This window comes from Natator depressus, chromosome 1 (assembly GCF_965152275.1).
Source record: "Natator depressus isolate rNatDep1 chromosome 1, rNatDep2.hap1, whole genome shotgun sequence".
Classification (NCBI taxonomy): domain Eukaryota; kingdom Metazoa; phylum Chordata; order Testudines; family Cheloniidae; genus Natator; species Natator depressus.
Window position 1 is genome coordinate 119,993,219 of NC_134234.1, and position 25,305 is coordinate 120,018,523.

The following is a 25,305-nucleotide window of genomic DNA, read 5'->3' on the forward strand; positions in this document are numbered from 1 at the left end:
GACTAAGAGCATCAGTGCTGATATAGGCTACATGGCTAGAAGCTAAGCTTTAAGTAAGGAAGGGCTACTTTAAGTGGGTTGTTCCCATCCTACTTTAACTTACACCTTCTATCTCCTCAGCATGCAAGTTACATCAATTCAGACACCAGTTGTAGGATAATTACTGTCTCTAAGGGATCCTACCTTAGACCACATTTCTGAATTTAGCCCATTGTAGGCATAAAATCATAAAGTGTAGGACTGGAAGGGACCTCAAGAGGTCATCTAGTCCAGTCCCCTGCACTCAAGGCAGGATTAAGTATTGTCTAGAATGTAGATAATATGTAGTATTACCTTGCATGTAGAATGCAAACAATAAATGAGGCTTTAAAAGTGCTTAGCTATTTTTTAAGTTAAACTAGTGCAACTTTCTTGTGTAGAAAAGACAAGTCTAGAAGTAGTTTCTTGGGGTAGCCAAGCACATGGGGGAAGGTGGTGTAGTTTATGCGAGGAGGGGACTGGAAGAAATTGTAAGTTGAATCGGTTTGGATGGCTTGTAGCCTAGTTTCTGAATCTGGGCCACTGTGTAACCACAAAGTCTGTTTTCCATGCTGGTACTGAGATAAACAGAGATCATAAAGAGAAAGTGATGGAGGCTATAATTTACAGCAGGGAGTACATATGCACCAAGCATAATAGAAAGGAATCTTGCCAGCTCTTCAAAATGTATCAGCTGTTTGTCGTTTTTTGGTTTTAACCAAAGACTGGTATCTGTAATTATGAAAAAGTTTAACATGATGAGCTGTGTCCTCCACAGGGTAGTATTAAATGCTGCCTTTTGTTTTCTTCCACAGTGAAACCAACAGTTATTGATGTTGACATTTATGTCAACAGCATTGGCCCAGTGTCATCAATAAATATGGTAAGTGTCTTGTTAACAATGATTTTATCTAGACTGCTTGTCTTGGCATCAATACTTGGTTTTGAAGGGGCAGGGGGGGAAAGAGAAATGTCACTAGGTTAAGATGTTTTGATTGAGAGCAGTGAGAAATATATCAGCAGATATAGTTCTACTTTTCAGACAATTCTTTTGTCATTCCTGGGAGAAATAAACCAACTCGGCAGTATCATGCGAAGTGCTGCCTGGCATAAAATGTTGTTATATATTGAATGATAAAATTATGATCAGAAAGACACATATGGAACAAGCCATTTTCAGGGAAATGTTGCAAGTGGTGCTTAAATATCATTTAGGAATACAGGAAATTAAAATTGATTTTTACATAGAAAAATTTCTATGTTCATCTAAAAATAAGCCAGGTATTGACAATATGTCCCTGTACAGAAATATATATGTAAGATTTGGCTTTATAAGTGTTGGGTTAACTCTGGATCAAAATCAGTATTAACTATATCAGTGCGTTTACATGAGTTTATCAGATCTCCAGTGTTGTACTATAAATCAATGAGAATAGTGTCCTTCAGTTTTCCCCTTGAGCTTTAGCGGGAAAAGGTCATCTTTAGTTGTACTGTGGGCATGAGCCAAGGGATGCAGAACTGTCAGAAGGCATGTGAGACACTGATGTGTCTGATACCACTGGTTTATGCTGGACCTAATCATAGAAATAAAACTCTCTTTTAGCTCACTGTTAACAGATAGCTTAACATACAGGAAAGAGCTCAGTTTTTGCAGTGACAAATACATGCTATAAATTGTTTCTTTATCTTGATGTTGACATAGTTATGTAGGCTTGGATTGCTTTTGCGTGCACAACTTTCAGCTTCAATTCATGGATTCCAAACACTCTCCATTGTGTGGAAGGATGACATTTGTGCTAATGTGGTTCAGGAATGGGTGGGGGGGAGGGGGGAGGATTGGCTAATATTTTGATCTGCTCAAGTCTAATCTCCTACTTTCTTCAGGGCAGACACTTGGAATGCCATCGTATGCTCAAAACCTAGCCAATGAGCACTCTGGGGGGCGCAACTGTAATATAAATATTAAACAATAAGTGTAATTCTTCTAGCTTACTTGGTGGGGGGGGGAGGGCTGAGTTTTGAAACCATTGTTCTGAGTTTGAATGCCAATGCCTTTTTTCAATGACTTGTTTGGATTTTTTAAAATATACATTAACACGGGACACTCAGTGCAAATGGGAGATTTGGCAAGTTAAGATGGAACAAATAATCAGTACTGGGAACATCTCATAGTGTCACATTCTGTGAGTGTGAAACATTTAGTTATATTTCTTCAGTTGAAGCACAGAATGTGAAACAATAGAGGCATCTGTGTTGTTCTTAAATTGGTAATTATCTTACCCTCCAACTACAATTCAGAGGGATGTATCTACAGGAGGATCTCTTCTGCATGCATTCCTCTGGCTCACATTACTACAGTATATCTTGTGTGTGTGCCCTGCACAAGAGGAATGAGAGAAGGTACCTACTGACCTATTAGGTTAGGAAGGTTTATCTAGTTCTTCTTCCTTGTTCCTTGAACTGGCTTGTAAATCCTGCTCTGAGCTGCTGAAGATGCAGATGGATTAATTACATTTTATAGGAACTGTCCAAGCTAAGGGGATGAGAAAACCCACTTCAAGTGAGCCAGCAGTACTTTAAGTCAATTTCTCAGTTATCAATAGAAAATTTTACTGTGGTCAGTGAGTGAGATGAAAGCCAAAAATATAAAACTTGGGTGCCTAAAGTTAGTGTTCTAAAGCCATAGGTAGGCACTTAGCCATTCTTATGTTTTTATATTCTATCCTGGGTCATATCAATGGTCCATCTAGCCCAGTATCCTAGATTCCATCTGCTTCAGTATCTCAAGCATGAGCTCACCAACAGGTGGTGGAAAGGAGTTAACCGGCTTTCTCTTCCAACCATAGCTCTTAGTTGCTTTTTATTTAACCTGCACCACTCTGAGGTTAAATTGTATATTGCTCTCTTAGAGCTCAAACACCACTCATGTATATCTCAAGTTTCAGCTGTGATTTAATCCTGTAGATAAAATCTAGGGGGTAAAACCCTCTTCCTTAAATTAGAAAGCAATCTGAGCAATAGTTGTTCAATTGAATATTTGAGCAAATTCTGTAGATCAAGTTTTGTTAGAAGTACATACCTTTATCCTGCTTATGATCAAACATTAATATTGTCATAAATATAAAGGGAAGGCTAACCACCTTTAAATCCCTCCTGGCCAGAGGAAAAAACCCTTTCACCAGTAAAGGGTTAAGAAACTAGGATAACCTCACTGGCACCTGACCAAAATGACCAATGAGGAGACAAGATACTTTCAAAAGCTGGGAAGAGGGAGAACATCAAAGGGTCTGTCTGTCTGAGTGAGGCTTTTGCCAGGGACAGAACAGGAATGGAGTCTTAGAACTTAGTAAGTAAGCTAGATATGCGTTAGATTCTGTTTTCTTTAAATGGCTGAGAAAATAAGTTGTGCTGAATAGAATGAATATTCCTGTCTGTCTTTTTGTAACCTAAGGTTTTGCCTAGAGGGATTCTGTTTTGAATCTAATTACCCTGTAAGGTATTTACCATCCTGATCTTACAGAGGTGATCCTTTTTCTTTTTACTGTTTCTTCTATTAAAACGTTTCTTTTCAAGAACTGAATGCTTTTTTCATTGTTCTAAGATCCAAGGGCTTGGGTCTGTGGTCACCTATGCAAATTGGTGAGGATTTTTACCAAACCTTCCCCAAGAAGTAGGGTGCAAGGGTTGGGAGGAAAGATGTTTCCAAACAACGCTTTCTCAGGAACCCAGAGAAACGTTTGGTGGCAGTGGAAAACCAAGGGCAAAGGGTAACATAGTTTGTACCTTGGGGAAGTTTTTTAACCTAAGCTGGTAAAAGTAAGCTTAGGAGGTTTTCATGCAGGTCCCCACATTTGTACCCTAGAGTTCAAAGTGGGGAAGGAACCTTGACAAATATAAATGCTAATTCCTTTTTCCCTCACATGGAGAAATAATGAGGAAACCACTGATGAAAGATGACTACTACAGACAGTATGAAATGAATTGAACTTGGATACCGCATCCATTATAGGAAAGTGAATCTACTCAGCCCAGGGCTGGAGTCCTATTAAATATTTGAAAGGGAGGAAATCTCACCAGGGATCCCCTTAAGGAATCTTTCCTGGGGGGAAAGTTTGTCCTCCGACTCTGGAAGATACCCAGAGACATACCTGGATGTGTCAGGAGGTCAGGGCAATATGCATGGAGGCTTTGTGCCCCCAGCAGCCCAACCCTTCATTCACTGCACTACCAATGCTTCCCCAGCTGGCCCCAGGATCTCCATTAAAGTATCTGAGGATACCCACAATGGAAGGGGCCATGGTGAAAAGGTAAGACAGCTCCAGGCTGTGCTCCTTTCTTAAATCTTCATGAGGGGTGATCATCCCTCTGGCTCTACTGCCATTAAAATGGGGCTAGTCCTTCTCTGCCCACAGAGCATGGATTAGAGTTTGGGAACTAAACAAAAGCATTCTATCTAAATTTTCTGCCCATAACATGAACTAATAAAGTTGAAGCTTTAAAATATTTCTGACTGCAATCCTGCATTTTTGGCACTACTTTCTCAGTGTAAGCATGAAAAACCAACCAGCAAGATCCATTTTTATATATTACCCCTTTGATATGAGTTATAAACCATCTAGGTAGGCTTGGAATGGGTAGGGGTTAACTATGTAATTAGTGGTCTGATAGGTGCCCCCAAACTCCTGGGTGGTAGTTTCTCTCTAGTGGAACTTGAGTAACCAATCTCAATCCTATCCAGTTCTGAAAATGTTCAAGGACTTTCTTCTGCAGGAAGTCTAACTAGGGTGACCAGAGGTCTCAATTTTATAGGGACAGTCCTGATTATGGGGGGCTTTTTCTTATATAGGCACCTATTACCCTCCCCCACCCCAGTCCCAATTTTTCACACTTGCCCTCTGGTCACCCTAAGTCTAACTGGTATGGTATTAAACTGGGCCAGTAGCTAACCTTCCATTTTGGGCTGCAGTTTGAGTAGTCTACTGTATTAATTGCATCTGCATGCAATACAGCCAAAAAGCAGCTCCCATGACAGTCATTTAAATAGTAAGCAAGATTGATGTATTGTGGCTGAAAACAGGCATAGTTAGGAGCCAAATAGTGATTAGCCTTGTCTGAGAGTGCAGGGTTGGGAAGGTAGCCTTCCCTTTCTTTGTGCCCTCGCACAGGAGGAAATCAGTATAGCACACTACTGCAGTCCTTGTGCTCTCCTGACTGTAAGGTTGCTCCAGACTAGTGCCAAGAGCAGCAGTATCCTCTCTAAATAGTTTTTGTGGGTCAGCTACAGGCCAAGTCCTTCTGTTTGTCTACTAATCCCCAGCTATTCTCCCATGGGTCTGTCAACATGGCTTCTATTTTATAGATACAGATGTCTGTGTAATATATAAAATATGGACCATATAAAAAGAGTGCCTCTGTTAACACCTGGTCTTGGACCTGTCTCCTGCTCTTAAAACTACAAAGGAAGAGGTTCCACTCGGGGGTTACTACAATGTCAAGCTGTAGTGAGTGGAGCCCTCATGGAGGGGATCATGACCACCTTTCCACTTGCAGATCATTGGCCCTACAGAGGGTCCTATCAGACCTGAGTCAGTGCCATAGAGGTGACTTCCCCCGTTCTATGAAGGCAGTGGGATCTGTGTCCAGGGGCCCTCAGCAAGAGGGATCCTTGAGGTGCAATCTGGACAGAGCTAATATTAAATAGCAGAGGAATTACTGAGCAGTCAAAACAGGAGTTGAAGATAGATGGAAAATCAATCTAATAGAGTGATGCAGGAAGTTTGTCCAGGTGGCTTCAAAAGAGAATTTTTCCAGCAGTAGAAGGGTTATGTAAAGTGACAGAAGTAACCAGTGCTACACAAAAGCACTTTGAAATGTAGAATCTCCACACCTATCTAAAATCTTTAGGGCAGCATTTTTTAAAAATAGTCAATTTTATAAATGTCATACTGGGGAAAAAATGGAACATGAACTGTGATCATTAAAATATGTATCAGCTGGCTGCCTAAGGAACTGCCACAAGGCATTTAATGTAAAACCACATTAGAACTTTCCAAGTGATTATTATATCCCTTAACTTTATCCTATCTTTTTATACAGAAGTTACAGAAACCTATCACTGGCCACTTCACAATGAAATGTCATTAGAGATTCTGACTTACGAGATGTGGTATTGATGTCTCACAGGAACTTATTCAACTTTTACTGTTTAAGAGCATTGCTATGTCTTAATAAAAAGAGTTTAGAAGACCCCCCCCCCAGTGAAGCAAGCTAACTTTCATTAACATTCAGGAGTTGGACCATTCCTGTTAATTTTTTTCTTCGATGTTTCAAAGTATAGTTTTCAAATTCCAGATCACAATTTTAATACCTTAAAATATTTGGTCAGTTTTAGTGCTACATTTTAAAAATTATGCAGATGCATGGATTTCCTGAGCATCAAGTCCCATTCTTTTCAGTAACCGCATAGGGCAGGTATAGTCAATAGGCAGACCATAGGGCAAAATCCAGACTGCCAGATGCTTTTGAGTGGACCCTGAAATCTTTTTATTTACATATTTTTATAGTCTTTGGAGTCTAGACCTTTACGGTAGCTTGAGCAAGAAATTTGGACCGTGACACAATAGCCTACCCCTAGCATAGGGTCATAAGCTGCTTTATACATGTTAAAGCTTAACGGGGCACCACACAGTGCATTTTCTGCAGATATGACCTAGACTTGTGCCTGATTTAGAAACAGAGAAAATTGACGTTGGGACATAATTCAGGAAACATACTTGAATGTATTTGTTGTTCCCCAACATCTTCCTCTTCAAGAAGCTCAGTAAGGCAGAAAGAAACACAATACTACCCTATAGGCAACTCAATCCCTATAAAACCAAATCAGGTCTGTATACACAGAATGGACATGCCTAATTTTGGTTAGCATCTGAGATTGGATGAGGTCACAGTCCGAGATGAGAAAAGACTGTAGCTCTACCTCTCTGTGGCCGTAGTGCCCAAAATCTTATTTCAGTGCAGCTGCATGTAAAAAAGAGTGTTTGAGAATGTGAGGAACCTATACTTATCTATTCATAGTGATCGCTTATCCTTTGGATAAATGCTCACATTTATTCTCATACAATTTGAAAATGTATGTAGTGTTCTTTTGGACTTTATCACCATCTTCTTTGTCCACTGTCTAGTCTGCTTCCTCATATTTTTATGTATGCTCTATTTCCTCTTTGTTCACAGTTCAGTGTTATAGAAAAAAGCCAATCCTTTACACACGTATGCCCTTTAATGTATTGATAGACTTCTTTGAACTGCAATTTCAAAGTCCCCACATGCTCACTTTTCTTCTCCAGACACCCTAGGTATTTTTTTAAAGATGTCTGAAAATACACTTACCTCTCAAATACTATCTGTGGCTTGTAATGAAGTCTGAACTTCTAATTGCATGTTTAGTCTCTACACCTGTTTACTCAAAGTAAATATACCATTGAAGCATTTGCAACTATGGAAACATCATCTGCCCAATGTAATGTACTAAGGCAAACCACTTGTCAAATAAAATTGCAATTACAGCTGTATTCCACCCCACACCTCTACTGAGGTTTTTTAAATATATTACACAATTTCTTTATCATCTATCATAGTGCAGAGCAACTGCACCTGTATTTTCCCCTCAGTGGTCCAGCCAGGGCAACTGTTCTTAGGCTTCCAGCTACTGTCTTTCTGGATGGAAACCTGTCTCTCCCCCTTCAGACTGGTGTAATTACAGACTTCACAGTTCCCTGCCTTCACTGTTATTCCCAGCACAGACAGGTTACCCGTGGACACCTGCTTGCTTTCTCTTCAGAAATGATTAACAGGTCTAAATCAGAGAAAACATATTAAAAGAACCTAAACCTATATATCTTACTATATGTTCCATTCTATGCATCTGAAGTGGGGTGTAGCTCATGAAAGCTTATGCTCTAATAAATTTGTTAGTCTCTAAGGTGCCACAAGTACTCCTGTTCTTTTAGCAGATACAGACTAACACGGCTGCTACTCTGAAACCTAAACATGTTAATAAGCTTAACAGAATTCACCTCAACCCTAACATGGATTCTGGCAGGGCCAGTTTTTTCGAAAACTGCTCTAAGAAATGGGTCCCTCCAGGGACTACAGGTACTGTCCATTTGCTGGATCAGGAAGAAGGTACTGATCCAGTTTAAAACCAGGCTATTTATCCAAAAATCCTTTGTCTCTTGGTCCCTGGAGAATCCACTTTGAAATAGTACATGCAAACCTCACCAGGGGTTGGCTTCAAAGTACATAAGCATTCCCCTCCTCCTAGAGAGTGCATACAATGCCACAAGCATAATTGTGTTTTTAATGCAATGTACCCCAAAGGTATTAACCTTAATTCACTAAAATTCATTTTAATTCCATAAGGTTGGTTCAGGATGTTACAGGAATCTGTCTATCACAGCTTCTTTTAGATACAACTTCTACAGCAGAACTGCGCTGTCAGTCATTATCCTGCAGCTTGGAGTGTCATTTCCTCTGCAGATGTTTCCCTCAGTTTCCTCCCTGCACAATAACTACGGGGGCAGGGGGAGGGGTGGGGGGAGACTGGTTGGTTGGTTTTACTTAATGAATTCAGATCATGAAAAATGCTGGAGGGCTTGTTCTTAAACTTGATGTATAGTTCATCAAATTTTCAAGCTTCTGTTCTGGACCTCAGTCCAGCAAAACATTGTAAGTCTGTGTTTAATTTTAAATGAGTAGCCCTACTGAGTTTAATGGGATGAAGATGCTTGGTATATCCCTAAGCATTTTGCTGGGTCATGGTCTAGCCCACATGTTCTAGGGTTTGATCCTGAGGTCATGGACTGGACCCATCTCCTAGCTGTCAAACCTTCTTTATCTGATTCTTTTGTTAAATGCAGAAAGTCAAATATCTATCTGTGGTGTTTAGATGTTGCTTGTAATTATTAGAATTGGAAGCACTGGCTGTTGGGAGTCGGACAGGAAGGAGGAGTTGAAGAGGCTGAGGGAGAGCTACTGAGGGTGCAGCAGCAGCTTGGAAAAGAGGTTTCCACTTTATTTTTTAAAGTTCAGTTGAAGTTTGTTAGTACCTTGCCTGGCTACTACAACACTATCAAGCCTTCTTACAACTACACTACCCCCCTGCTGAAGTGAAAAACAGAGTACCCAGAAGTCACCTACTACAGGACAGGCCCAACAAAGAAAACAGAACACCACTAGCCATCACCTTCAGCCCCCAGCTAAAACCTCTCCAACGCATCATCAAAGATTTACAACCTATCCTGAAAAATGATCCCTCACTCTCACAGATCTTGGGAGACAGACCAGTCCTCGCTTACAGATGGCCCCCCAGCCTGAAGCAAATACTCTCCAGCAACCACACACAAACACTAACCCAGGAACCTATCCTTGCAGCAAAGCCCAATGCCAACTCTGTCCATATATTTATTCAAGTGACACCATCATAGGACCTAATCACAGCCACGCCATCACGGGCTCATTCACCTGCACATTTACCAATGTGATATATGCCATCATGTCCCAACAATGCCTCTGCCATGTACATTGGCCAAAATGGACAATCTCTATGCAAAACAATAAATGGACACAAGTCTGACATCAGGAATCATAACATTCAAAAACCAGTAGGAGAACACTTCAACCTCTCTGGTTCCTAAGTAACAGACTTAAAGGTGGCAATTTTGCAACAGAAAAGCTTCAAAAAACAGACTCCAACGAGAAACTGCTGAGCTTGAATTAATATGCAAACTAGATACCATTAACTTGGGTTTGAATAGAGACTGGGAGTGGCTGGGGCATTACACATATTGAATCTGTTTCCCCACGTTAGGTATCCTCACACCTTCTTGTCAACTGTCTAAATGGGCCATCTTGATTATCACTACAAATGTTTTTTTTTCTGCCTGCTGATAATAGCTCACCTTAATAAATTAGCCTCTTACAGTTTGTATGGCAACTTCCACCTTTCTGAGTGTGTGTGTGTGTGTGTGTGTGTGTAAAATCTTCTTACTATATGTTCCATTCTAGACATCCGATGAAGTGAGCTGTAACTCATGAAAGCTTATGCTCTAATGAATTTGTTAGACTCTAAGGTGCCACAAGTACTCCTGTTTTTGAAAAAAGTCAAATGTGTGTTCAATTGCTTAGTTTTGCATAAATAACTTTTAATGACACACAATTAAAAGAACCCACAGACTGCACAATCTCAACAGACATGGGCACTACAGAAATAACTGAGGTAGAATCAGGATCAAATGTTAGTTTCTTCATACTTAAGCAATGTCTGTGTAAGAACAAGAAAGGGTTTGTGTCCTTCTCATCTAGTGAATGCCAATTAAATCCACTCTCTCTCCTCTCACCTACAGCTTGTGGATCATTTCCTTAACTGAGAAAACTATATGATAAAAATTGCTGCATGGTGTGTTATGCTACTGTGCTTTTTCCATTGGGTAAATTCTGAGTCTCCTTGCCTAGATCACTTTGATTCCTGGCTGTCCACAAACTCCTCAAATTTGTTTTACATCTTGCATCAAGCTTTCCCAGTGTGTTCAAAAAAAAGAACCTTGATTATTGGATGCACTGCACATTTTAGGTGTTCATATTCAAGCTTTTTGGGTATAAGACCATTCAGTAGTGGACTTCCGTTACATTACAATGGAGGCTAGTAGTTTGGTAACAATCCTCCTTAACAATATTTGGCAATTAAACTATTAACACCATTGTCTAGTGTTGGTCACACCAACTTAAATCTAAAGTAACTCTAATGGAGTCAATAGAGTCCCTCTGGGTTTACAACAGTGCAATTGATGGAACACTTGAGTAGAATATGGTCCCAAACCTTCAAATGAATAACAGAATATTCTGTTTTTTATAGTATGTTCTGTTGGTAGGGGAGTCAGTTCCATTTACCAGCTACTCAAAAAAATCAAAACAATACTCTTCATTTTTCTTATCGACCTCAAATGAAATCAAACTCCGAGGATCTGGGTGCTCTTCATACTTTCTGTATGACAGAATGTCACCCACCTAATCAGGCAACTTTTCATTTAGTCTCTCATAGCTCCATATCAAAACTGGAAGAACTATTTCATTCATACTTCAAACTTTTAGTTAACACAGTGTCCCTTGAGTCACAAGTGCTCAGTCAGTGTTATTCTGGTACAAATCAACCAGTTCTCCTGGGTGATTCTATTGAATTAAGGAATATAACGAATGCTTTGTCCCTGCAAGCTTAAAAATCTACAGAATATCGGGGATTTCCATTTCTGCAAAGACATTGACATACAGACTCCACCATGCTTTCGCTAAAAGTCAGACGTGTATCATTATAAATGAGCATTACAGTTATTTATTACTTCCTCAGATTTGGAGAGGAGCCTTCCAGACTATGAAAGTTGCTGATAAAGAACCTGGAAATTGTATGTTTTCAAAGGGCCATTTTCCTCTTGCTGCTGCCAATTCTGGAGCTGCTAGACCTGCCTGTCCCCATCTATTTGAGTGGCTTCTTTCTTCTGACTAGACTTTGAAGGTAGAAGCAGTTCTGCTGCATATAATACTAGTATATCCTGGATCCCCTGGCCTCCCCACAAAACCTAGGTCTCTGCTGGATCCCTCTGTCTCCTTGCCTTGTTATAACATTTGAAACCCTTTCTACCTGACTTGAGACTAGAGGGTAGCTGGTGAGGGTAGACCTTTGTGGAGTTTCCATTAGATTTCCATGGTATTTCTGTGGGAATGGGCAATTTCGCCCACGAGGTTTGGCATGAATCTAAATGATTTTGGATAAACCACCCTCGCATTATAATGGAGCAGAATTTAGAGGCTTCCTCCACCAATAGAATAAAATCTCTTGCAAACTATAAGCATCTATGGTGAAATGTTCACATCTCTGAAAAAGCAAAATCTGACAGATGTAAAGAGAGGGCTCCTGATATGAACTGTCTGATGGACAACCTGCTGGAAATCTTAGTGACCTGCCCTGCCTCTGATGGGGAGGAGACTATTCCCATGGCAGCCTGAAAAAGCAGCCTTGATTTTTTTTTTTCCCCCTTGCTCCCCGTGACACAGCATGCTTCTAATATGCTAAGCTAAATGTACAGTCAGTCTGATACTTCCGTTCAGGTGCTTCCCAACATTGAGACTGCTATTCACCTTTGACTCTAGATCTTAAAAGGGGGAGGACTTGACTCAATTGTTGCTAAGTATTGAGCCTATTTATAGCAGTTGTATAGGCAGGAGAAAAGTTACATGCCTTTGAGGTACACTTCCTCGTCCCTTCCCTTGTCATGAAATGCTCTTAAAATTCAACTGGGGTGGCTGTTTAGTTTTCAGAGCTTTACTTCACTCTCTCTTTAGAGAAAAGCAGGGATCTCTGTAACCTTCTAATCCTATTTTTATAAGTTAAATCATTAGATACTTATGATGCAAAGTCATACTGCTGTTAATCATTCTCACACTTCTATTTGGCTATTCACACAGCTGACATGCTGGGCTGGGCAAGGTCTATATGAAGTATTTAAAAACCTGCTGTCTCTACCTTCAATCTCTGTCAGTAACTGTGATCTAGTGAATCTTAGATGTGATCACCACTTACAATCCACCTGGGCTATTTCACAGACACTCAGGGTTTACCTTTCCCATTGTGTAGCTGTTAAAAATTTGCTACTGGATGTTGGTCTCCAAATAGTGGCCATACCCTCACTCATGTAATTAGCTAGTGGCAGGATTCACATTATGCCTGTGAGACCTTCCTCGTTTTCACGTTCTTAAACTCAGACCTCAGACTAAGGCCCTCATTGTCTGAAAGAACCCCGTTTAGCCAGGGAAGTCTCCCTCAGACGAATGCCGTGAGGTTGCATCTTCGGAGTCACTCTGCAAATTTTGCAGAGAGGGTGGGATTTTTCACTAGTGTTGAAAGGCCTAGGCAGCCAACTCCCTTAGAGTAGCTCTTTTTACCTAGAAAACCTTAAGTCTCCAACTGTGGTTTCCAGGGTAGCTCTTCTACAGATGGATTGAGGCACAAGACGACTAAGTGACTTTCCCCCCTTTAGTTAGGTAGTGAGTAACTGAGACTACAAACAAAGGAGGAACTTCCAGGGTTCCAGACTTCACTGGCTCTGATGGTTACATCAGAATTTCACTCTTAAATTAATCCACCATTCCTGTAACAGTAGCTGGTAGAGTCAATGGATACTGACCTCTGTCATGTAATAAAGTATTAATCTTTTGCAATCCCAGTCTATGGAGGGTGACTGAGGCCAATAAATTCTCTAGCTTGCTTCTTATCCAGCAAACTCAAAGGGTAATCAAACATCTCTGTCTAACAATGTCAGTCATTTAATTTTATTGCTTTTGACGCCTGGAACAGAGAGCACTGAGCTATCAGCAGGTCTTCTGAACTGCAAATGGAAATGAAAGTTTTCCTCCTGCATTGCTAATTGGCTTCAGTCTTGGTCTTCATTTCTCTGGATGAAATTGTCATTTGATCACATGCTTGCTAAACATCTGGCCATCTTTAAGGCAAAGTAGTTTCAATTTCCCTAAATTGGGCTTCATGCATTATGCAAACATTAGTTCATTAGAAACTGAGATGAGCCATCAAGCTATATTGTTTGGTCAGAATACTGTAGCTTATGTCTTTCCTTTCAGTGTTAGTTTAAAATCAGTCCCAACAATGTAGAATAAATTCAGTCCACTCAATCATTTTTTATTTGTGACTCAGCTAGGGTGCAGTACCCAAGTAGGGTACAGTAGGTGATTTTGGCTTTGCTCAGAACTTATGCATATACCTAATGCAATGTTTAAAAAAGAGTATTATCCATAAAAGGCCACATGAATTTCCAAGGAAGTTAATAGAATTATGCCATGGATACATTTTGAGACATTTTTCCTAAAACATTCCATACTGAAAGATAAGCAATTAAAAACAAAAACAAAAATCAGTCATATTTAGGGTGACCAAATGTGAAAAATTGGAATGGGGGTAGGGGGTAATAGGGGCTTATATAGGAGCGACCCAAAAATCAAGGCTGTCCCTATAAAATTGGGACATCTGGTCACTCTAGTCATATTCCCCATTGTCTTCACCTTGTGTGTTCATTTATACCACTGCCAGGAGAGGGGAGGAGATATAAAATGCTACTAAACTGGAAAGGAATGATCAGCATTCACGCTGGTGTAAATGACTGCGTGAGGTAGAGGGCAACAATGAGTCTGACCACTGTCTGAGATACTTACAGTATCGACTGTACTCGTATTACTGTTCATTCCACTGTGAAGGTAAACTTTGGACCCAGATGTTTAGCCGGTGAAAATTGACATAGCTCTATTGACTTCAATGGAACCATGCTGATTTACACCAGCTGAGAATCTGGCTCTTTCCTAAAGATTTGTCCTAAATGCTCCTTTGTAATTGTTCCTAAATTGAAGTGTCATCACTTTGTCTTCTCTTTCATACAATGTTAATGACTTTTTTGGCCGACCTCTATACAGAGTAAAGGAATAGATAAGAACTTTCTGGTTGAGCAAACCTGAAAGTTGCTAAGTCTATCTTCATTATTTTCTCTGCAATATGTTCCCTAATCCTCTGGTTTATGACACTGTATTTGTGTAAATATGGCTGATTATTTCTTTGCCATCAGGACAGTTCTGTCAGAACAATAAGAAGAGAAGGAAAGCCAAAACAAATGTAGAAACTCTGAGGTCTCACTAAAGAAACTAGACATATCTTGGGAGCAGCCGAACCAAAACAGAAAAGTTAAACAATAAGCATTTGACAGCTGTAGCAAGACTAAACAGGTAAACTGGTGAGGTAATGAAACATTTCAGGAAAATAATCTTCAGAATTTTCACTGCTCACATGATCTGTTTTTTTTCTTAGACTTTTTAGAAATCAATCTATTTTGTGATTAAACAGGACTATCATGCACTGGACAAATAGTCCAATTAAGGAGACTGTTCTTCAATTTAGGCCAGGTCTACATTAGTTAGGCAGTGCTTGGTGTTTTGTTATTTTTGCAAAAGCCCTAATACAGAGGCAGCTATACTGGCAAAACTCTACTTTTTGCAGGTTTAGCTTATTTTGCTCAGGGCCCCTGGAATAAGCTATACCACTCCAAAGTTCAGTTTTGCTGGAATAAACTGAGTCCATGCTAGGAGCATCATGCCAGTATAAATATAACATCAAAACTTTACAAGTGTAGACCTGGCCTCAAGGAAACGGTATTAGTGATGTAGTAGGAAGAGAGCCTGAGACTTAAGCCCTTCTATTAGCAGCCTGGTATGAGGCCTGAGGTCTGGGCTAAAGTAGTTGTTAAAGCTTTACAGATATAAAGTAAAGACAAGCTGTGAGGACCTGCTTATAGAAACTGGCTAGAACAGGGCTAACATTGCAGAAATACACATTCCTAAGAAGGGCTAGGCAGTGAGTACTCAGGCAAACCCATCCAGATATCAAGCAGTACCAAAATATTTTGATATTAAGGATGGTACAAAAACATTCCCCATGGATAACAGGAACACACTGACCCCTCCTAAAAGATAAGGTCAGGATGACAGTAAATAATAAAAAGAAAAGGAGTACTTGTGGCACCTTAGAGACTAACCAATTTATTTGAGCATAAGCTTTCCTGAGCTACAGCTCACTTCATCGGATGCATTTGATGATACAAAGCATTACCTAATAAACATTTGATTTAATGGAAATGTTCCTGGATTATAAATTCCTACAGAAGGATGTAAAACAATATTATTTATACAGTAGCTTTTCTTTTGCCAGACGAGCATACTATGCCTTTTTTCATCCATTAGCTAAGATACATCATGGCTATTAATAAAACCTCTTTTTTTGTAATGTTCATCTATACATACCTAGATCTTTACAAAATTTAAGAGCAAAGCACTGAAGGAAACATTGAGTTTTCTGGATAAGAAGCAAGCTAGGGAGTTAATGCAGTGAATCCACATCAGACTACTGCATGGCCTTTAGCAAGTCACTTAACTTCTCTGTGCATCAGCTACCTCGTCTGTAAAGGGAGAGTAATACTTAGTTAACCACATTTGTAAGGTGGATTAAGAGCTACAGATTAAAAATCTACTATGTAATATATAGAGTGCTGAGCATACTCCCTGTGTAACACATAATGAGTAATAATAGTAAAGGGTTACACAGTGGATTCTAGTCTATTCCTGTTCAAATGTCACTTGTTCTGGTATTCTGACATACGAGTTCTGAAAGAAGACAGTGGAGCTATGCTCATTTTACACCAGCTGAAGATCTGGCCCTGCACTCCTAATAACATGATCTGCTTTCTACTAATGGGCCTGATGCTGAAACCCACACTCGCCCAAGACCTCTCAATGAAGTCTATTAGAGAGGTCTTTGGTGAACTGACAGATCTTGACTGTGGTGAAGGGGACTGCATTTCTGCACCAATTCAAGCCATAAGAAAGAGTTAGGTTAGCTTTAGTAGGTGTTCTGACCATGCGCATTTAATGGTGCTCTCAACTACTCAAATGTAGCCCAACTTCTTTCCAGCACTTCTCATTCATGAGATCACATGAAATGTCTACAGAATCTATCCATTGCATAACATGTTTGTTTACTGTATTGGAAAAAATGCAGTAATACTACTTGTCTCAAAATACACAGATCCCTTTATACCCAAACAAGCAAGATACGAATTAAAAACACTTTAAAAAAAAAACCCCAAAAAACTACATTTGTCTCACAGCTGATATTCAAAAATTAACTGGGGAATTCCCTCCCATCAGTTTTGACTATTACAATGCATCCTGATTAGAATACTATACTTTATATGTCCCTTTTTGTGGAAAAACTATAAACCTCCCCTCTCTTATACCTAAGAACCCCTCAGAGCCAACTGGCAAAGGGTTCAATGTTCTATAATAGCAACTCCTCTGAGGACTGACAAACTCACCACACCTAGCACACTGCTTTCATATTCCTTATCTACAGAGAGTGTCAGATGACATCTTAAATGAAAGCCATTTAAAAATGACTTTAATTAATAGCATTGTGAAATGTATGTACTGACCCTATGTAAGGAGGTTTTTTATATATATTGGGAAATATGTTTTAAAGTCCTGAATCAAAGCAGGGTTGACAGACAGGGTTTCTGCCAGACAAAGAAGGTATATTCCCCTGTCTGCCTCAGTTCACATGTAAATGTAAGTTAGCACAAAGGAAGCTCTATTTGTAGGAAAAGTTAATATGAGCTTGTGAAGGCAACATGAAGTCAGCACACCAGGGAATATCCTGACCCTGGGGACAAAGTGGATTTTGGCAGTGTGGGTTGTGATGGGGTGTACTTTGACTTTGTGGGTTCCTGCAGGAGGCTCTGCAGCCCTACTACACTGTGCCCCCAGGAACCAGTGAAGTGACAGGAGAGAAGCAGTGAAGGTGGGAGTGATTTCTTCCATGAGGCCTGTCAAAGCCCAGCAGGCTCAGATAAAAGGAGCTGTGGAGGCTTGGCTTAGATCAGTTCCTGGCTGGAACCAGAGGGGAAAGGCAGGGAGCTCCTCTCTGGCCACAGGTGGTTGAGGCACAGCCAGAGTTTGGTCCTGGCTGCATTTGGTTATGCTAGGTTGGGGGGGCGGGAGGGGGGAGAGAGAGAGCCTAAGAAACTTAACCCTGAGGTAAGGGTGGAACTAAAAGGGGTCCATTAGGAAGGGGTGCAGGGAAGCAGCAACAATGAACTGAAATTGAGAAGTGTGTAGCAGCTGTTTATAGGATCTTTGGGTTGGACCAGAGTAGTGGGTGGCCAGGTTCCCCCACCAGCCACTGTGGCATAAACCCCAAGAAGGGGACGGCTTATTTGAAAGCCTGAACAAAGGGCTGAATTTAAGGGCCTAGAGGTGATGCTGAAGACCCTAGCAAGACCAATGGGACGGTTGACTTATTGGACTTGTTACTGCCCTGTTCATTTAGAGTTTGACTTGGCCAGAGGACCAAGTCATGGAAGACCCACCAGGGTCAGCTGGCAGCCTGCAAAGGATGCCAGGGTGTGAGGAAAAAGACTACAGTACCACATCCAGCCCATAGTAGATGCTCAGGAGGTGAGTACCCCCATTACCAAGGGATATAAGGAGAAGGTTAAAGAACACCTTTATCATTCACCAAGGAGTAAAAAAGGACAGTGGTTTTTGCATTCATGAAAGAGGGATTCTAGCCAGGTTGGCTGGAGATGCTGGGCGATTACTTTAGGTGAGAAACTACTTTAGAGAAGGCTTTAGGTCGTTAAAGTAGCTTAGATTCTAGGAAGAATGTTACACTTTTTATGTCCCCATTTCTGTTTCCATCATTGTCCTTACTTGCTATCTCTTAAAACTTACTTTCGGTAAGAACCTTGTGCTTGGTTTCATTCTAACTGTATCTTAGTGATATGGTATCCAGGACCTGAACTTGAGCTGTAGCATTCAAGCTGTGCATAGTGGTCCCTTGGCCAGCAAACCTGGTAATTTTGGTGTGTAGTGGTTAAGAGCTGGGCACTTCAGGGAGCACTCTGAGGCCTTGAGGGATGGTGTGTGCCTATCACTAACGTGCACAGAGAAAGCGAGGTCCGTGGAGGCTTGACGAGCTTGTGATGCTGGAGGCTGTTGGTTTCAGGGAGCTGAGCTACAAAAGACACAGGCAAGACTGCTTCACACTAAGGGCAGGTGGCGGTGAGTTGCCTCACAACCCTGGGTACCCCGGGGGGAGCATCACAGTAGCCTCCTCCCCAAAAAACCCACATTGGACATCATGTCAGCTCTTTCTACTGCTTAGAATCCTCAGAGGGATATTTTTTCTTGACAACTACAAAACAATTTGGACTTTTGTTTTCATGCAGAAAATCTTGGTTACTTTAAAGGTGTCGGCATTTACAGTGTGGAGGGAGTTCCCCTGTCAGGGGAAAACACCGAATATCTAAAGGAAAACTTTGAAAAAATCACTTTCAACTAATTTCCTAACCCCTGTAAAAAATGTAGTTTAGCATGATTAGATTTTCATGAAACTGCCTGTCACAGGCAAACAAATAGCTAGATGATTCTGTTAGTCCTTTTGCATGGTTTGAAAAATAATTGGTTGGAAAAGCCCTTTAGTTGTTTATATTCATGACATTCTGGGCTTTCCCTCATTTTCCTTTTTACTGTATCTTTATGTGCACATCTTCTTACAAGCAAATTGGCATTAGTGAGCAACTCTCATTGTGCTCTCCAGGGATAGAAAATAGAGGCTTCCAGTTGGCACAGCATACGCTTGCAAACCCACACAACCGAAGACTACTGTCTGCCCTCATTTCAGCACCTTCCACCTCCCACAGCTGAAAAGATTAAGCTCGTCCTCCATGAAGCTCAATTTAGATAAGGGTTAGAATCCTGTCTTTGCTGAGATGAAATCCTCTGCTTTCAATAATGCAATTATTCATCCCCAGGCTGGCCAATGAAGTGTTGATTTACATGAATGTCTTTCAAAGAAAAAAATGACCTTTTTAGTGCACATTGTTGCTGTGATGGTGGGAGTCACCAGGTGGCACTGTGACACATAGCCTTACAGGGTCTCTTTCTTCACATGTAAGCAGTGTTCAGTCTTTCAGAAATGCTTGTGTTCATCTTCGTTTTGTGATGTTTCTTCTTTGGGGAGTCTATGACTGATTCTCACTAGCGGTGTTCTCTAGTGGTTAGAGAGACCTAGTAGGTCTCTACTCACCCAAACGTCTCACTGGCCATTGGCAGAGCACCACAGGATGAGACTTTTTGTGGGTGTCAGCCTGACCCTCTGGTCATGTTATCAATTAGCCATATTCCTCTCTGGGGTAATAGAGTCCCAAAGGGGGGGTTGGGGGGGGAAGAGGAGGACCATCAGTGTGTTTGACTCCTGTGGACGTTCAGTGCCAGCTGTGGAGCTTGCAGGTTTTTTACCGTCTCCAGGTTTCCCCACAGGGTAGTCTGGAGGAGGGCTTTTGTGCTCACCATAAGAGGGTGGTTGGTAGGGGAGGCTGGGCCCAAGACCCCAGCGTAAGACCTAATGTCTACATTGCAATTTTTAGCCCAGCAGCCCAAGCCCACAAGCCTGAGTCAGACCTCTTATTGCAATTTACACCTCCAAATAAAATCTCAGTATCCATCTCCACCAGGAGGAGGTCTGGGGCCCTAAACTAGGTCACGCTTCGTTAGTGCAGAGTTAGTGGATCTCTAACGAGTCTTCTTGCTGATTTTTTTTTTCTGGTTTGTTGGCAGATCATGGAGAACAGAACATTTTCTTGATTTAGGTGGCTATAAGTGTACAAATTCAGTTTATTCTAAAAGCAGGAAATAGTCTTCAGAGATGGCAAACTTTGTATTAATTTCACAGAAAACAATGACTAGAGCCAAGCTCTTACTGCTTCTGGGCAAAGGTTTTAGTGTCAGCAAATGTATCAACCTGCACCCTTGCCAGCTCAAACCTGCTCATTATATTGTTAATCTACATTTTTTCATGTCACTTCTGTGACTAATCAAAATCTGTCAATCTCAAGAGGCAGTTTAACTTATCTTATTCCAATGGCAGCCATCTGTTAGAGAGCTTATTCCTTCACTCTCCCACTTCCCTGGTCCTTCTCGCATGAACAGAGAGCAACAATACCCGAAGTCCGAAGGTGCAAACAATTCGATGTTTATTGGGGTGAATTTCCAGCAAGCTTAAATACAAGTTCCTTTTTCCTTATTTTCGAATCCCAACTTACTTCCTGTTTGCCCCTAATTTATATAGTAATATTCTTAGCTATACCTTAACCAATCATTCTACTGAAATTTAACTAACCAATCCTAACATATTGTAACATGATTAGCTAACCAATTATATCCCACCACCTTAATTAGTTTACACCCAGCAAAATTAATTATACAGCAGACAGAAACAATCACAGAACCAGACAGACCATGCCAATAAACAATAGCAAAGTGGGAACTATAATGACAAAACAATACAGAAGTGAGGATTTCACAACTACATCTATAAAGACATAAGAGTTTCCCAGCTGTGTCTATTGATAAGTGAGTTCTTACCAGACAGAAAACTATCAACCTCAATTTGCTTTTACATCTTCTAGGCACTTCCCTTTCTCTGGAGGTGATAGGAATACAATCCTGTCCTGATAGTGCCTAACTGCCCAATAGCACCTTCTTTCAATGTGACTACTTTGGAATGTGAGGATGTGACCGGTCGCTTCCCAGCTTATGGCTGCCTCTGTCGCTTAGCCAAAGGCCTTAGCCTAAGAACAGGGCCTCAGACTGTCACAGTAAGAGAGTAAGAGAAGGACCTTACACTGGCAGACAGTGATTTTGATTCTTTCTTTTATACCTCTAACTAGCCAAGTGATAAGAATACACCTAAATTCTTAAAGTACAGGCCTTTGCAGACAGGCCTGAATATCTATATCCTAACACCATCCTGCAGTGGTTGATTGCGTGCTAAAACACAAAAGCTACAAGTTAAAAACCAAAACCCTGTGTGATGTTGCACCCCATAATGTGTTATAGAAATATGCTTATGAATGTAACTATGACATAACTGGAATATGTTTTATGTTAGATATGCCATGTAACACATCTTTGCAAAGGTTATGTTCTTGTACCATTTTTATATAAAGTTGGCTCTATGCTTGTATTTAAAGTGTGTGTTTGCTGTAGAAAGCACCTAAGGCAAACTTGATCAACATAATGTGAGGGGGTTATTCAAGTAAATGAAAGTACTTGGCAAACAATGGACCTTGATAGACACAAATCCATATCTGAACATTCCTGTATAGAACTAAGTCATGCATGGACATGTGACTTGCCCATGTGACTCCAAAACTCCATCTTGTAGAGGGGATTCTACACAGGGGGAGGGAGGGGGTTTTAGACCCACAAGGAGAAACTGTATAAAGCCTTGGGAGACCCCTCCATTTTGTCTTCAGCTGGCTCAAGAGAGAGCCTTTCCACTCCCAAAGGATACCTGAAAGAACCTGGAACAAAGGACAGTAACCACAGGGGTGAGTGATTTCTGGACCCAGACTAGAAGGAGACTAGTCTGTAAAAGAAGCTTACTGGAACATCTGTAATCATTTTCTTACTGTATTAGGTTTAGACTTGCATGTTTTATTTTGCTTGGTAATTCACTTTGTTCTGTCTGTTATCACTTGGAACCACTTAAATCCTACTTTTTATTTAATAAAATCACTTTTTACTTATTAATTAACCCAGAGTATATATTAATACCGGGGGGGGGGGGGAGGAAACAGCTGTGCATATCTCTATCCGTGTTAGAGGGTGAACAATTTACAAGTTCATCCTGTATGAGCTTTATACAGGGTAAAACTGATTTATTTGGGGGTTGGACCCCATTGGGAGCTGGGCATCTGAGTGTTAGAGACAGGAACACTTCTTAAGCTGTCTTCAGTTAAGCCTGAAGTTATTGGGAGACGTTGTTCAGACCTGGGTCTGTGTTTGTAGCAGGCTAGCGTGTCTGGCACAACCAGGCAGGGTTCTGAAGTCCCAGGCTGCCAGGAAAAACTGGCTCAGAGGTAGTCTTGGCACATCAGGTGGCATTTCCCAAGGGGGTTTCTGTGATCCAACCTGTTACACCCTGCATCTGCCAGAGGCTGCTTTCTCTGAAGGCTTTGCATGGGTTAACTATAAATGACAGGCCTCCTTCAGCTTGGAGGTAGGGTGCATCTTATTTGTAGTTGTGACAAAGGGCTGATGGCTCAGGCTGAATTCCAGCAGGTGTGTTCTATTCTTTTTTTTCCCCCCTCCCTAATTTTTTTTCTCTCTAAAAGAAGTTGTGGTTTTAGGTCATCTTTGATTTTGTTTGAAAGGTTGTGTTGGTATTTCTGAGGGCAAGTCTGTGGTGGCAGTGCAATCTTTGGTTAATGGGTGTTTTGGTTTCATAGTGAGTTTGTTGGTTCATATTAAAGAAGTTCTGTATTAAAATCACAAATGAGTTTGATTCCCCATAGTTTAAATTCCAGGGTATTACTAATTAAGAGGTCTCTTGGTTTTTGGTACTGTTTCTCTCCCTCTGTGTGTGAAACTTGCAAGCTGCTAATTGTGTTAGTACATCCTAAGACAGAGTCTGTTCTCAAAGCAATTCACAGAGAGAGAGACTCAAAGCAATACTCTAACAACAGAAACAGCACCCAGAGACTCCCCGCCCTTTTGTTGTATTAACAATTGTGATTAAAATAGAGATAGAGGATGTATGTGGATGGATGCTTGGTGTGGATAATAACTGAATGATCCGGGAGGTGCCAGCCTAAGAATCCAGTGTCCATCGGCTGAAGAAGGCGTCAAGTGGAAATAACCAGAGGACCCCCGGAGGGCAGACTGGAATCCACCCAACAGCCTCAAGGATGGGAGAACCAAAGAACAAGATAACTTCTTGGAGCCGTCAGGAATGTGCTATCTGCTGATTGATTCAGCAACAGCATGATGAAGCAATTCCCATAGACTGGCATAGGAAGAAATTCCTATAAAAATAGACTCTAAAAAGTGAGAACTTTGGGGTCTGATTCTGCAAACCAACTTCCAGGAGCATCAGATGAGCATCTGACAAGGCCCTGCTCCCTCCTCATGTCCAGGCCACCTGGCCAGTGGCTTGGCATGAGCAACTCTAAGGCTGGTAACTATGATAACAACTTTGCAGAACCTGTGTGTGTGTGTGTGTATGAATGACTGTGTGAATAAATATGAGATTGAATGGAATGTTATAGCTGTAACTAACTGCTTACTATGATTCTTTCTGTATTCACAATAAATGTGGTATTTTGCCTTTTTCCCTTTAATAAGATCCTGCTGGTTTTTAATTTATTGGTACAACAAGTTTATAAGAACATAGTCTGACCCATGATGGTTATTCTTATCAAGTGGCCCAGCTAGTCCAGTATCCTGTCTTCCAACAGTGGCCAATGCCAGCTGCTTCAGAGGGAATGAACAGAACAGGGCAATTATTGAGTGATCCATCCTGTTGTCCAGTCGCAGCAACTGGCAGTCGGAGGCTTAAGGACATCCAGATCATGGGGTTACATCCCTGATCATCTTGGCTAATAATCATTGATGGACCTATCCTCCATGAACTTACCTAATTCATTCTTGAACCCAGTTATACTTTTGGCCTTTCCAATATCCCCTGGAAACAAGTTCCACAGGTTGACTTCCCTTTGTTTGTTTTAAACCTGCTGCCTACTAATTTCATTGCGTGACCCCTGGTTCTTGTGTTATATGAAAGTGTGAATAATACTTCCTTATTCACTTTTTCCACCCCATTCATGATTTTATAGACCTATCATCACCCCTTAGTTGCCTCTTTTCCAAGCTGAACAGTCCCAGTCTTTTTAATCTCTTCTCATACAGAAGTGGTTCCATTCCCTAATAATTTGTTACCTTTCTCTGTATGTTTTCCAGTTCTAATATATCTTTTTTGAATGGGGGTGACCAGAACTGCACAGAGTAACCAAGTGTGGGCATGCCATGGATTCATATAATGGCACTGTTATATTTACTGATTTGTTTGTTTAGCCCTTTCCTAATGGTTCCTAACATTGTTAGCTTTTTTTTTTTTTTTTTGGACTGCTGCTGCATATTTAGCAGATATTTTCAGAGAACTATTCACTATGACTCCAAGATCTTTCTTGAATCGTAACAGCTAATTTAAATCCTATCATTGTGTGTGTAGATAGATAGATAGTTGGGATTGTTTTCCAATGTGCATTACTTTGCATGTCTTCTCAGTCATGTGTTACTACATGTAAAGTGATTTTTCTGAGTGTGGGCATTGGTGAGCATTTCCCTCTTCCTCTCTGGGTTACACTTCTGAGTGCGTGCAATTAGTTACATGTGAATGTAGACAAATGTTTCCACTGACAGCTTTTGTTACTTGTTGTTGTTGGTTTGGAAGAAAAATGGCTTCAAACGAGGAACTTGTGGAACAGACGAATTATTAGGATGAGAGTACTGAACTCTCAGAAAATTTCCCAAATTTATCAATGACTACCTTACCTAAAAACCTCTAACCCAAACTATCTTCTGATATTTGGTAACTCTAAACATACGAGGTATATAAAAAAATTGTAAAAGTTTGTTTTATATACATATATGTAGAGAAAAAAGCCAACTGTACTACATTTTAGCTATACTTACAATTTAATATGATGGATGAACCTATCTTGCTGTCCAGGGGTGGAGTTTGAAACAAGGAGGAAAACTTCAGAGTTTGCTCTTTATACTAGGAAA

At 40.7% G+C, this 25,305-nt stretch overlaps 1 protein-coding gene across 2 annotated transcripts in view; it reads left to right on the forward strand.

The window, feature by feature from the left end:
• The window catches only part of GABRG3 (gamma-aminobutyric acid type A receptor subunit gamma3), a 517,692-nt gene that overhangs the window by 27,381 nt on the left and 465,006 nt on the right, over positions 1-25,305 (forward strand). For both annotated transcript variants that reach the window (XM_074965596.1, XM_074965586.1), the window contains exon 3: positions 834-901. In XM_074965596.1, the coding sequence (XP_074821697.1) occupies positions 834-901 (68 nt within the window). The remainder of the gene's footprint in view (positions 1-833; positions 902-25,305) is intronic.